This window comes from Thamnophis elegans, chromosome 16 (genome assembly GCF_009769535.1).
Source record: "Thamnophis elegans isolate rThaEle1 chromosome 16, rThaEle1.pri, whole genome shotgun sequence".
Classification (NCBI taxonomy): domain Eukaryota; kingdom Metazoa; phylum Chordata; class Lepidosauria; order Squamata; family Colubridae; genus Thamnophis; species Thamnophis elegans.
In genome coordinates, this window is record NC_045556.1 from 16,952,875 (window position 1) to 16,965,664 (window position 12,790).

Consider the following 12,790-nt stretch of genomic DNA (forward strand, 5'->3'; position numbering starts at 1 on the left):
TTCCTTCTCGGTTTCTTATGTCCATCTTTTCCAGAGCTTCTGATATTGAAAGTGTCCAAACATTCAGTCCAGCTCATTGGGGAGTTTGAGTTTTATTATCCCCTGCATTTCACCATCCAATGGAAATAATATTTTAAGGAGTCTTACTCTCTTCCCCTCTACTGCGATTCCTGGCATTTCTGTTCTACGTCTACAGTGAAATTTTTGTTGTTGTTGTTCTATTAATTATTCATTATTCTACCCATAACTAATTGAAAACATATTTTTCAGAGCTCATTTGGGCTCAGCCTGACAACTGTCAAAATGAACTTTCGGGGATTTCCCCCCCTTCTTTTTACCATTCAGCTTCATACTTGTGATTTTCATACAGTGTCCCTCATTGAGGAAATTCTGCTGGATTATTTCAGGTTAGCTTTTGACCACATATATTGATTTCCAACTCCTTTAAAAACTTCCTTCTCAAGGTCTCCAGGGTGTGGTCAAATGGTCAAGATAGTATCTGCAACATTCGGATTGATTCCATCTGCTTTTTTAGTTGTTATTGTTGTTGATATACAACACATTTGTGATGCAGATTAAAAAAACATACAGATGAAGTTTTGGCTGCACACAGTTGAGTCCAAAATCTTGACTTTTGTGACCATCCCCTGCAAACATCAATGTTTGTTAGAATAGAACAACAGGGTTGGAAGAGACCTTGGAGGTCTTCTAGTCCAACCACCTGCCTAGGCAGGAAAACCTATAGCACTTCAGAGAAATGGTTATCCAACAGCTTATTAAAAACTTCCAGTGTTGGAGCATTTACAATTTCTGGAGGCAAGTTGTTCCACTGATTAATTGCTCTAACTGTCAGAAAATTTCTCCTCAGTTCTAAGTTGCTTCTCTCCTTGATTAGTTTCCAGCCTCTGCTTCTTGTTCTGCCCTCAGGTGCTTTGGAGAATAGTTTGACTCCCTCTTCTTTGTGGCAACCCTTGAGATATTGGGGCATTGCTATCATGTCTCTCCTAGTCCTTCTTTTCATTAAACTAGACATATCCAGTTCCTGCAACCGTTCTTCATATGTTTTAGCCTCCAGTCCCCTAATCATCTTTGTTGCTCTTCTCTGCACTCTTTCTAGAGTCTCCACATCCTTTTTACATAGTGACGACCAAAACTGAATGCAGTATTCCAAGTGTGGACTTACCAAGACCTTATAAAGTGGTATTAACACTTCACGTGATCTTGATTCTATCCCTCTATTGATGCAGCCTAGAACTGTGTTGGCTTTTTTGGCAGCTGCTGCACACAGCTGGCTCCTATTTAAATGGTTGTCCAGAACTCCAAGATCCCTTTCACAGTTACTACTACTGAGCAAGGTACCACCTATACTGTACCTGTGTGTTTTGTTTTCCTTGCCTAAATGTAGAACCTTACTTTTTTCACCCTTGAATTTCATTTTGTTAGATAGCACCCAATGTTCAAGTTTGTCAGGATCCTTCTGTATCTTATTCTTTGAGTTCAGCCATAATTGGAGATACTTTTAACTTCTTAACTTCAAGATGAGCAGTTCCAGATGCATTATCTATGCTCAATTCTAGTTCAACTGTTAATGCTAGTACAATATTTTTCCTGGATGTAGATGGAGAGGATGCCCTTCCAAATAGAACAACGGCTTCCCATAAAACAAAACTCTTTAGGCAACATTGGAGACCTCTGTTCCTTGGAAACATCCAAAAGCATTTCCAAGAAATTTTCCAAGAGTTTCAGGAGAAAACTCTCTCAGCAGAGCTTCTTCATAGCCCTCATTCTTAATCAGTCTATTTCGTTGTTTCTTTTCCTTGGGGCATAACACAGATCCTTTTTATTAATCTCAAATGTGGGTTGAGAGATGGATATCATAACAAAAGAGAAACAAGGTGTGGTCTAGACCTCAGTTCTTGTGCAAAGCCAAACTTACTTAATCCCCAGTAAATGGAGAAAGAATCTTTTGAGACAAATTTGTTCTGATCAACAAATAAAGTTCCAGCTGCTCAGGCACAGCTGCCCTTCTGTTTGGTCCCTGTTATACTTATGGAACAAAGAGGGAATCTAAAGTAGATTGTCATAAATAATACACACATTTATTCACATTCTAATCCTGTTCCTTTTGGCTCTTAGGCTTTCAAAAGAAATGCACTGAGAATAGAGCTAGCTATAAACTGTCCATCTTTAGAATTTCAGTTTTTATTAATTTTGCATCCCAATTTATATGCGCTGTAATTTATCCAGTTTTAGGGGTGCATAATTAGCGTCTTTCTGATCCATCTCAGTATTTCCTTTACTCCTTCGGGATTGGGCGGCATATAAATGTGTCTAATAAATAAATAAATAAAATAAATACTCAGTTATAAATCAATTCCATCATATTTCTGCCTTGTTCTTTAAAAAAAACAGAGCTAGAAAAATTGCCTTATTTCAGGCAAAACCTTCACTAGCTCATATACACTTCCAGTGCAAGTTGTAACATTGTTCAGCCGAGAATTCCAATACAAAATTTGGGAAAGCAGGAGGAGGAGGAAGAGGAGGAGAAGGAGATAGAAGGAGAAGAAGGAGAAGAAGGAGAAGAAGGAGGAGGAGAAGAGGAGGAGGGGGGAGGGGAGAAGAAGGAGGAGGAAGAGAAGATGAGGAGGAGGAGGAAGAAGAAGAGAAGGAGGAGGAGGAAGAAGAAGAAAGAAGAAGAAGAAGAAGAAGAAGAAGAAAGAAGAAGAAGAAGAAGAAGAACAACAACAACAACAACAACAACAACAACAACAACAAGACTTGGATTACAATTCAGTCAGCCCCTGAAGGGATGCTGGAAGCCATGAAAATGTGGATGAAATGAAACACTCTTCAAAAAGATTGCACAGCAAGAACTCTTAGCCTCCTTGGACTGCGTCATTGGTTGAAAGAGTGATTGCTCGCCGAGGTCACTGTAGGTTGAACCAGAATCTTTCTGGCACAAAATAGTGGTTGGTTTTGCCAGCTCATTGTAGGCTGGCTCTTTAATGTGTCTTTGGTTTACTCAGCAGAATGAACTTGAGTAGGGACAGACTGCTGAGCCACAAAACTGTTGATTGAACGAAGATGACTGTTGGCTGCTCTTCTCCCCAAGTTTCAGCATAGTTCAGAGTTTTCCAGCTGGTGCTAGTGTGTCAAAGTAAAAACTCTGCAAGATGCACTTAAACAAAGGTTGCTAAGCTGGCATGGAAGCAAGCTGTCATTTCCCTGAACATGTGAGAGCAGTGTTTCTCAACCTTGGCAGCTTGAAGATGGGTGGGCTTCAACTCCAAGAATTCCGAGAGTTGAAGTCCACACATCTTCAAATCTCAAAAGTGGAGAAACACTGGATTAGAGAAATGCTTAAGGAGTTGGCTGAGAAACCTAGACTGATAGAGTCCATATTGGTGGATTCTAGAGAAGCAGTCCAATCCCCTATCTGCAATTGGAAAGAAAGGAAGCCAATCAAGAATTATAGGATGCTGGATAGAATTCAAGGCACTTCTTCACCACTGTCAATTTCCTGTTTTATGCCTGCCAATATTGGCAGCCTTTTGCCATTGAAGTGAATAATAAGGGTGCTTTTAAATTGTGGGTTTGTAGGAGAATGGATGAACTCTGTGGGTTATTATCAGTGCCAGACAAAACATCCATCCTGTTAAAAGCCCATAATTTGGAGATCTCCTTTGTTATAGTTTTTGGGACAAATGTTTCCTAGTTTAGCAGGCAAGAACATACAAGATGGTTAAAAGCAGTATCTTTTTCTAGCTTGTCAATTTGAAGGTTTTGGACTTCAGCTTAGCATTACCAAGTCTAGATTCTTTCAAAAAGAACTCGCAGTTCCATTCAGCCTGTAGGATGGAGTCTACTCATTTTAGAAGTCCAACTGTATCTCTCTGTTGCAAAATAGTTTTGCAGACCTTAAGTCCTCCTAGAATCATAAGGGCCTAAGAGATCTTCCTGCTCAAGCAGGAGATCCTGGCCTACAGCATTCTGGACAAATGACTGTCCAATCTATTTTTGAAAACCTCCAGTGATGGAGCAATTGTAGGTTGCTCCCACAACTCCAGGAGGCAAGTCCTTCCATTGATCAATTGTCCTAACACTACCAAGAAATTTCTCCTTAATTCTGGTTGCATCTCTCCTTGATAAATTTTCATCCTATGCTTCTTGTCCTACCCTCACATGCTTTAGGTCAACCCCCTCTTCTCTGTGAGTGGCCCTCAAGGATAGATAGGTTAGAACAGAATAAAATTCTTTATTGGCCAAGTATGATTGGACACCCAAGGAATTTGTCTTTGGTGCATAAGGTCTCAGTGTACATAAAAGAAAAGATACATTTGTCACGAATCATAAGGTACAACACTTAATGATAGTCATAGGGTACAAATAAGCAATCAAATCATACTAGGAAACAATCAATATAAATCGTGAGGATATGAGCAACAAAGTTATGGTCATACAATCATAAGTGGGAGGAGATGGGTGAAAAGAACAATGAGAAGATTAATAGTAATGCAGACTAATTAAAGTGTTGTGGGAATTATTTGTTTGGCATACGTGGTGATGGCATACGGGGAAAAACTGTCCTTGTGTCTAGTTGTTCTCATGTGCAGTGCTCTATAGTGTCATTTTGAAGGTAGGAGTTGAAACAATTTATGTCCAGGATGCGAGGGGTCTGTAGATATTTTCACAGCCCTCTTTTTGATTCATGCAGTATACAGGTCCTCAATGGGAGGCAGGTTGGTAGTAATTGTTTTTTCTGCAGTTCTAATTGTCCTCTGAAGTCTGTGTCTGTCTTGTTGGGTTACAGAGCCAAACCAGACAGTTACGGAGGTGCAGATGACAGAGTCAATAATTCTTCTGTAGAACTGTATCAGCAGCTCCTTGGGCAGTTTGAGCTTTTTGAGTTGGTGCAGAAAGAACATTCTTTGTTGTGCTTTTTTTATGACGTTTGGAAGACTGTCACCTTAGAAGAAGGTAAGGAATGTGTAGGGTGGAAAGGAACTTCTGGCTAATTCAGAAACAGAAATAAAACAGGCATGGAGGTCAATCAGACCTCCTTCACACAACCGCCCCACAATGAGACAAGCCTAGATGAAAAAAGAGGTCTTCAATTTCCAGGACCTACCTAGAAAAGGTTAAGGATTGATGTAACTGGAACCTAACTTCAGGAAGGCAGCCTAAGTCCAATTCTCTGCTTCCAGTAACAAGAGCGAGAGCTGAAATTAGAAGCATGTTGGGCAGAAAACAATGCCTTGTTTCAATCCAGCTAACTTAGAAAGCCAGACTGCTAATATAGGTCAGGCTAATCCAAAGGTCTCATCCTGCTTGCCAACCCTTTTTAGCATTTGCAAAGCAAAATCTGAAGAGAGTTCTATCAACTGACCTCGAGTGATCCTGAACGAGCTTCTCAGCTCCCTGCTGTGAAGTCCAAATTCAAATCCCTGATTATAAAGCTCATCTCTGTGGACCTGAAGATTGCTGCCTAGGAAAATGGAATAGTTTTGTCCTGACCTAGGCTACCCCAAAAAGCATGAAGCAGATTCCTGGTCCCGACACAACCCCTTTATTAAACAAATGTGAATTCCTCTCATTCACCTTCAGCAAAGGCCTGGTGAACAGTCTTTCAAAGGTGAAGTTATGACCACAGACCTTTTCTAGCTTGGAAAACTGCCATGTAAATATTTTCCAAATGACCTGCTGTGCAAGGAAAGACTTGGCACAGAGTCTCTGAGATTCACGGACAGATCTTCACACTCCTGAATGAACGAACAAACAAATTGTTTCCTGCAAAAGCCCACTCCCCTTTTGCTCCTCTTTTATTTCCTATGGGAGGGGCCAATCACCGTCCATCTGTACTTTACTCCCAAGTTGATCCTGATTTCTTATCTGTTCTTTTCTTCTGGCAGCTCTGCGCGTGCACACACTGGGAACAGGCTCCAGCTGTTCTTCTGCCTCACTGATGTGTGATTCCGAAGGCAGCTGATAACTGTCAGGCGGTCCTGGCCCCATCTCTGCCTCCGACACAGAGCTCCAGGACTGGCCCATGTTCCTCCCCAACCTCCTCACTGTCCGACTGTGCTGCCAGGCCACCACAAGTTTTAACATGCTGAATCAGTTCAGCCATTGGCTTCTTTCCAGTTAATGCAACTTCAGTATGAAATAGCAGTAAAAATTTCTAGCATTCAGCCCCACCAAGGACAGAAAAAAACGAGTTAAAAAGATGTGATATGACTGCTTTGAACGAAAACCTCCCAGCTTCCATCCAGATAGCAGGATATATCCTATAGAGAGCATTGCAGTTCTTTATCCCTCTTTCTTCAAAGCTTTATTGTAGCTTTATTTTAAGCTGTAGCTTTCGAGTTGTTGTTTTTTTCCCCAAAATTTTATTTTAGGCACATTGACCAAAGGAGGAGGGGAAGCAGAAAGTTTCCAAACAGCCAACCATAAATGTTTTATTGGGATGGGAAAAAGGCTTTGTGGCACTGGGTGGAGTTTTGAGATGGCCCTAAGGGGGGAAATACTGTTTTAATAAGACAAAGAAAGGTTTATGTTAGTTATAACTGCATGTTCTCATCAAGCAGAATGCTGATTCTAGTGAAGTTTTGGGGTGAGACCGTTAGTCTGGAAGCTGAGCCAGTTTGCTCCAGCCAGATGTTGTCCAGGGGTTATGGGAGTTGTAGTCCAACACTGTATAAGGATGACGGTGGGAGGGAGGAGCGAGAAATTTAAGCTAGACCTACTGTTCCAAAGATGATTTTCAAAAGGCAACTGGACTTTCTTGGCTTTTTTTTTTAACCTTTTGAAAAGATTTTGCTTCTCATCCAGGAAGTTCTGAAGAAAATTCTTGGATGAGAAGCAAAATGTTTTTCAAAAGGAAAAAAAAAACAACAAGAAAATCCGGCTGTCTTTTGAAAAGCACCTTTGGGACAACCTTGGCCTGGATGACTGAGAGACTCCATAGACAGCTACACCAGGGGTTTAATCCAGCAGGTTCTGATAGGTACTGGAGAACTGGTAGTGGAAATTTTGAGTAGTTCGGAGAACCGCAAATGCCATCTCTGGCTGGCCCCAGAGTGGGGTGGGGATGTAGATTTTGCAGCATCCTTCCCCTGCCACGCCCACCAAGCCACTCCATGCCATGCCCACCAAGCCACTCCATGCCATGCCCACCATGTCATGCCCACCATGCCACGCCCACCATGCCACAACCACAGAACTGGGAGGTAAAAAAATTGAATTTCACCACTGAGCAAGATCCACTTATATTGCTTTATTGTATTTCTCTAGTCTGTTCTAAGGAACCCTGAAGAATCATGTCTGAAAATAGATTCCCTTAATTAAGCAACCAGTAGGAACATTTTCCTCCTGCTTTGGATTCTGCACTCCTAATATATTATAATACCGAATACATAATCCTCAACTTATAATCGTTAATGACATTTCAAAATTACAACATCATTGAAAAAAAGTGACTTCTGACCATTTTTCACATTTATATTGTAGCATCTCCATGCCAAAGTGATCAAAATCTGGATACTTGACAGCTGGTTCATATTTATAATATTTGAAGTATCCCAAGATCACTTGATCACTTTTCTTGACCTTCTGACAAGGAAAGTCAATAGAATAGAATAGAATTGATTGGAATGGAATGGAATGGAATGGAAGAGTGGAGTGGAGTGGAGTGGAATGGAATGGAATGGAATGGAATGGAAGAGTGGAGTGGAGTGGAATGGAATGGAATGGAATGGAAGAATAGAATGGAGTGGAGTGGAGTGGAATGGAATGGAATGGAAGAATAGAATGGAGTGGAGTGGAGTGGAGTGGAGTAGAGTGGAATAGAATAGAATAGATTGAAACAGAATGGAATGGAATAGAATAGACTAGGAAGGGACCTTGGAGGTCTTCTAGTCCAGCCCCCTGCTCAAGCAGGAAAACCTATACTATTTCATACAAGTGGCTGCCTAGTCTTTTCTTAAAAACTTCCAATGATGAAGCACCAACGATTTCTGGAGACAAGCTGTTCCACTGGTTAATTGTGGAATGAGGAATGAGAAAGTCAGATTCACTTCACCAACATGTTACTAGCTTAACAACTGCAGAGATTCACTTACTAACTGTAAGGCAAGAAAGGTCGTAAAATTGGACACAATTCATTTAACAAATGTCTCGCTCAGCGACAGAAAATTTGGGCTCAACTGAGGTCGTATGTTGAGGATTGCCTATTATTTGAGATTTGATTATTTGATTCATCCATGGAAAGCGTATCTGGATAGCATCACCGACATATGAACAAATTCCTCCGTTCCCTCCAGTTTTTATAACAGCTACACCAGCCCTGATGTTTTAGCCATCTTTCGCTCCCAAACCTGGTGAAATTAGCTCTGAATTGTTTTGAGCAAGAAGAAGAAGAGGAATGGGCTGTGTGGGAAAATAAGACATTGTTGTAATAATCCCGTCCTATTTCAGGAAATCCTCTTTGGGAATATCAAACATCAGAAAGTATTGAATTCATGTTTTATTTTTCCAAAAGGGTGGGGGGTTGTAATCAAAGCAAAAGATCCCAATCTGAAATCTCTGGAAAGGTGCTCTTGTATCCTATTTCTGGAGCCCTTCTAGTAAAAGATGGGTAGGAAGCAGATTCTATTTGTGGAGAAATCCTGAGAGAATCAATCAATCAGAATTGAGCTGGAAGGGACCTTGGAAGTCTTCTAGTCCAGCCCCCTGTTCAAGCAGGAGACTCTATATCATTTCAGACAAATCTCTTTGTCCAGTCTCTTCTTAAAAGCCTTCAGTGATGAAGCACCCACAACTTCTGAAGGCAAGCTGTTCCACTGGTTAATTGTTCTCACTATTAGCAAGTTTCTCCTTGATTCCAGGTTGCTTCTCTCCTTGATTAATTTCCATCTATTGTTTCTTGTCTTCTTCTGGTGGTTTGGAAAAATAAGTTGGCACCCTCTTCTTTGTGGCAGCCCCTTAAATAATGGAATATTGCTTTCATGTCACCCCCTGTGTTGCGGCCTGCCAGCAGCCAGCAGAACTGGCAGCAGATTCGGACAGTGAGGAGGTTGGGGAGGAACATGGGCCAGTCCTGGAGTCTGGGGAAGGCGCTGATGAGGGCTCTGTGTCGGAGGCAGAGAGGGGGCCAGAGCCATATGCCAGTTATCAGCTGCCTTCAGAGTCAGACATCAGTGAGGCAGACAAACAGCTGGAGCCTGTTCCCAGTGTGCGCATGCGCAGAGTTGCCAGACAAAGGGAACAGCTAAAGAACAGGGGTCAACTTGGGAGTAAGTCCACAGGTGGACAATGAATGGCCCCTCTGAGAGGAAATAAAAGAGGAACAAAAGGGGAGTGGAGTTTGCAGGAGACAATTAGTTCACTTAATTGGTTTGTGACTCTCCAAGACTCCTTGCCAGGTTTTGCAGATATCGGCCTGGCAGCTCTCCAAGCCAGAGAATGTCTGTGACTGTAAATCCTCCCTTGAAAGACTTTGCTGGATGTGAATGAGCAGAATTCACAGTCAATTAATAAAAGGAGTTTTTGTCGGGACCAGGAGTTTGCTTCATGCTCTTGGGAAGCCTCGGTCACAACACCCTAGTCCTTTTCTCTAGACTAGCCATACCCAATTCCTCCAAGAAGGGTTCTTTTCGGTCAAAGCAATATGGGCAAATTAACTAGTATCAATTAACATTTTTATGAACTGTACAGCCTTGAGAACATTATATCCTCCTTGAATAGAGCCGGACAACCTAAAGACAATTAATAGCATTCCTTGCACTTCCCACTTATTTTAGCCTTTTGAGTCTGAAGACAGAGAGGTCTTTGTAAGTGGCTCAGAGGAGCAGTTTTCCCAGAATTCTCTTTTTTTTAAAAAGCAGCTCATTTCAGGAAGGGATTACATGACCTCAACCACAAGAGCTCCAAGCACAAAGCACCAAGGCATTGTTTAAGTGAGGTTTACGAGCCTTTTACTGAATAAAGGGGTCTGGGTATTCCTGAATGCACATCTGTTGAGGCACTGGGCTTCCAGCTGTTAACAAGCTATTCCATTTTTCAATAGAAACATGTGTAATGTCTTCTCCTATTATGTTGTGGCTGCCATATGCTGCTTTAGATCAAGAAGGCCCACCAACTGGATCATCCCCAATCAGCTTCTTTATTTATTTTTATTTTATTTAGTTAGTTAGTCAAACATGAACGAGATAACAGGACTGAGTATAAACATGGACATGAAGAAGGAAATGAGTATAAATAAATGGGGACAGTAGGACAGGGACAGTAGGCACACTGGTGCGCTTATGCACGCCCCCTTTAAGGATCTCTTAGGAATGGGGTGAGGTCCACGGTAGACAGTTAGAGGTTGAAGCTTTGAGGGTTTGAGGATGTAGCAATGGAGTTGGGTAGAGCATTCCAGGCGTTGACCACTCTGTTGCTGAAGTCGTGTTTTCTGCCATCGAATTTGGAGCTGTTTATATTGAGTTAGTATCTATTGTTTGCCTGTGTGTTATTGCGGTTGAAACTGAAGTGGTCATTGGCAGGTAGGACGTTGTAGCAGACAATTTTGTGTCCTATGCTTAGATCAAACCGCAGGTAGCGTAGTTCCAGGTTGTTCAAAATTTCAAGCCTGGTGGCATTAGGGATTCTATTGTGAGCAGAGGAGTGGAATTCTCCTCTCATGAAATACCTCTGAACCTGAACTTCAATCATATTCATGTCCGATATACAGTGCAGTATCCGAGAATTGGTCTGGCAAAAGTTTTGTATGCCTTAGTTTGCAGTACAATGTTGCGGGAGAAGAAGCTTCGCAAAATTAGGTTAACAACTCTTAATGCCTTTTTGGCAATGCTGTTACAGTGAATTCTGGGGCTTAGATTACGTTTCTGGAGATTCTCAGTCATTCAGGTCATGGTTGTCCCAAACATGCTTTTTCCAAAAGGCAACTGGACTTCCTTGTTTTTTTCCCCCTTGAAGACGTTTTGCTTTTCATCCAAGAAGCTTCTTCAGTTCAGAATATCTCTCATTCTGGAACAACTCCAATACCTAAACTATATGCGCTCTTAAGCTAGCAGCTGGTTAGGTTATCTGTCTCAAAATCTCTTTTCCAGAGCTTTGGGTCTGCCAACATCGAAGAATTGTGTTTTGTTTTTGTTATATTATTCAAAAGTATTTTGTTATATTATTTTTAAAAAAGATTAAGAATCTGCATCTACAGATCATAGGCACAGTGTTTGTTAACCTATCTGCTCCTTCCTTCCTTCCTTCCTTCCTTCCTTCCTCTTTCTCTCTCTCTTTCTTCCTCTCTTCCTCTCTCTCTTCCTTCCTCCCTTTCTTTCTCTCTCTCCCACATTTGCTCTCTCTCTCTTTCTTCTTCTCTTCCTCTCTCTCTTCCTTCCTCCCTCCCTCTCTCCCTCTCCTCTCTCCTCTCTTCTTTCAGCATGGGTATGAGTCACGATGACGACCACTTGCCCTGCGCTGGACGATCTCACATCATGTCTGGAGAATGGGTGAAGGGCAGAAACCCCAGTGACCTATCCTGGTCTTCCTGCAGCCGAGATGACCTTGAAAAGTTTTTAAAGTAAGAATACTTGCCAACTGCGAAACATTTGAATCATAATCCATAGTCTTTTATCTTCTCAGTTGAAATGAGGAACAATTCTCAGTGACGGGTACTGAAGTCAAACTGGATCTGCTTTACGCATCCCGGCCTTCAGAAAAATTATTGGCAGGAGAACAGAAGCTTTTATGATGGCGAAATGTCAGCTTGACAACTTTTTGACAACTTCTTGAAAAGTATCCTGGAGTTGCTGTCATTTTTTTCTCTTCAAATTCTGCCCCTGTTTTGTGACAATAGAAATATGTTAGGATGGTTCTGAATGGCTCTTTCAGTTGGGGAATAAGTATCTGGTTCTGTGTTTTAGCAAGTGTTGGCAAAAATAACAGAAACCTGAGATTCTCCGCTGATCTCCCTCAATCTTTGAGCCAACCTGAGCTCAGTGAAGTATCTACCTCCCCTCTGTACTGTCTAGTAAGACTTATCTTGCATTATCATGTCCCACCATCCAGCATTTCTGCACCTTGTACCATTGCCAACCCAGGCCCTGAGTAGAATGAAGAAATGAAGAACGTGATTTTGCTTTTTGATGTGATAGCTGGAGAGGGTGTGATTAGACATCGTGTTCCAAGGATGTGCAGGAGATGGAGGAGGTTGAGTGGCAATTACCACCATTTTCAATTTCATTCCTAAAGTCACTGCCTGGTTCTAGCCAACCTTTAGAGCTGATGTGATATTTGTTCACCAGAATCTGTTGATAAGCAATAGAGCGGATTTCCCCTGTTATAATTTAAGATCATCATCAAGCAGGAATTTAATTTCAGGCGTACCTCTTAAAATTACATTCAGTATCTCTGGTATTTTCCACAGAGGTCTTTGGTGTTTTGAAGTGGGCTGGTGTTTATTGATGCACTAGTGCTTTTCACCATCATCTTCTTTTAATGACTCCATAATCCCTTGAGGAGTAGAGTCTGGGCAACTGAATGGAGCTTATTGGCCGGATGCTATTCCTGTTGCCAATGCGGAGTTTTGTTCAGCAGATATTCTCAGTGTGCCCAGAGAGAGTAATGTCTGCCTCTACCTAGGATCGAACCACAGTTTCTTAATTGTGAGGCAAGAGCTCCACCTCTAGTGCTCATGTACTAGTGCTTTTAAACGTTGGCTGTAAAATTTACTATATAATGTAAACCACGTTTAGCATTCTTGGTTGGCCCGAATGGTATTTTCTGAATTTGA

General features: G+C 41.6%; 1 protein-coding gene across 2 annotated transcripts in view; it reads left to right on the plus strand.

The window, feature by feature from the left end:
* Nucleotides 1-12,790, plus strand: part of ADAMTS17 (ADAM metallopeptidase with thrombospondin type 1 motif 17) — a 156,640-nt gene that overhangs the window by 80,053 nt on the left and 63,797 nt on the right. For both annotated transcript variants that reach the window (XM_032233271.1, XM_032233272.1), the window contains exon 9: nucleotides 11,438-11,578. In XM_032233271.1, the coding sequence (XP_032089162.1) occupies nucleotides 11,438-11,578 (141 nt within the window). The remainder of the gene's footprint in view (nucleotides 1-11,437; nucleotides 11,579-12,790) is intronic.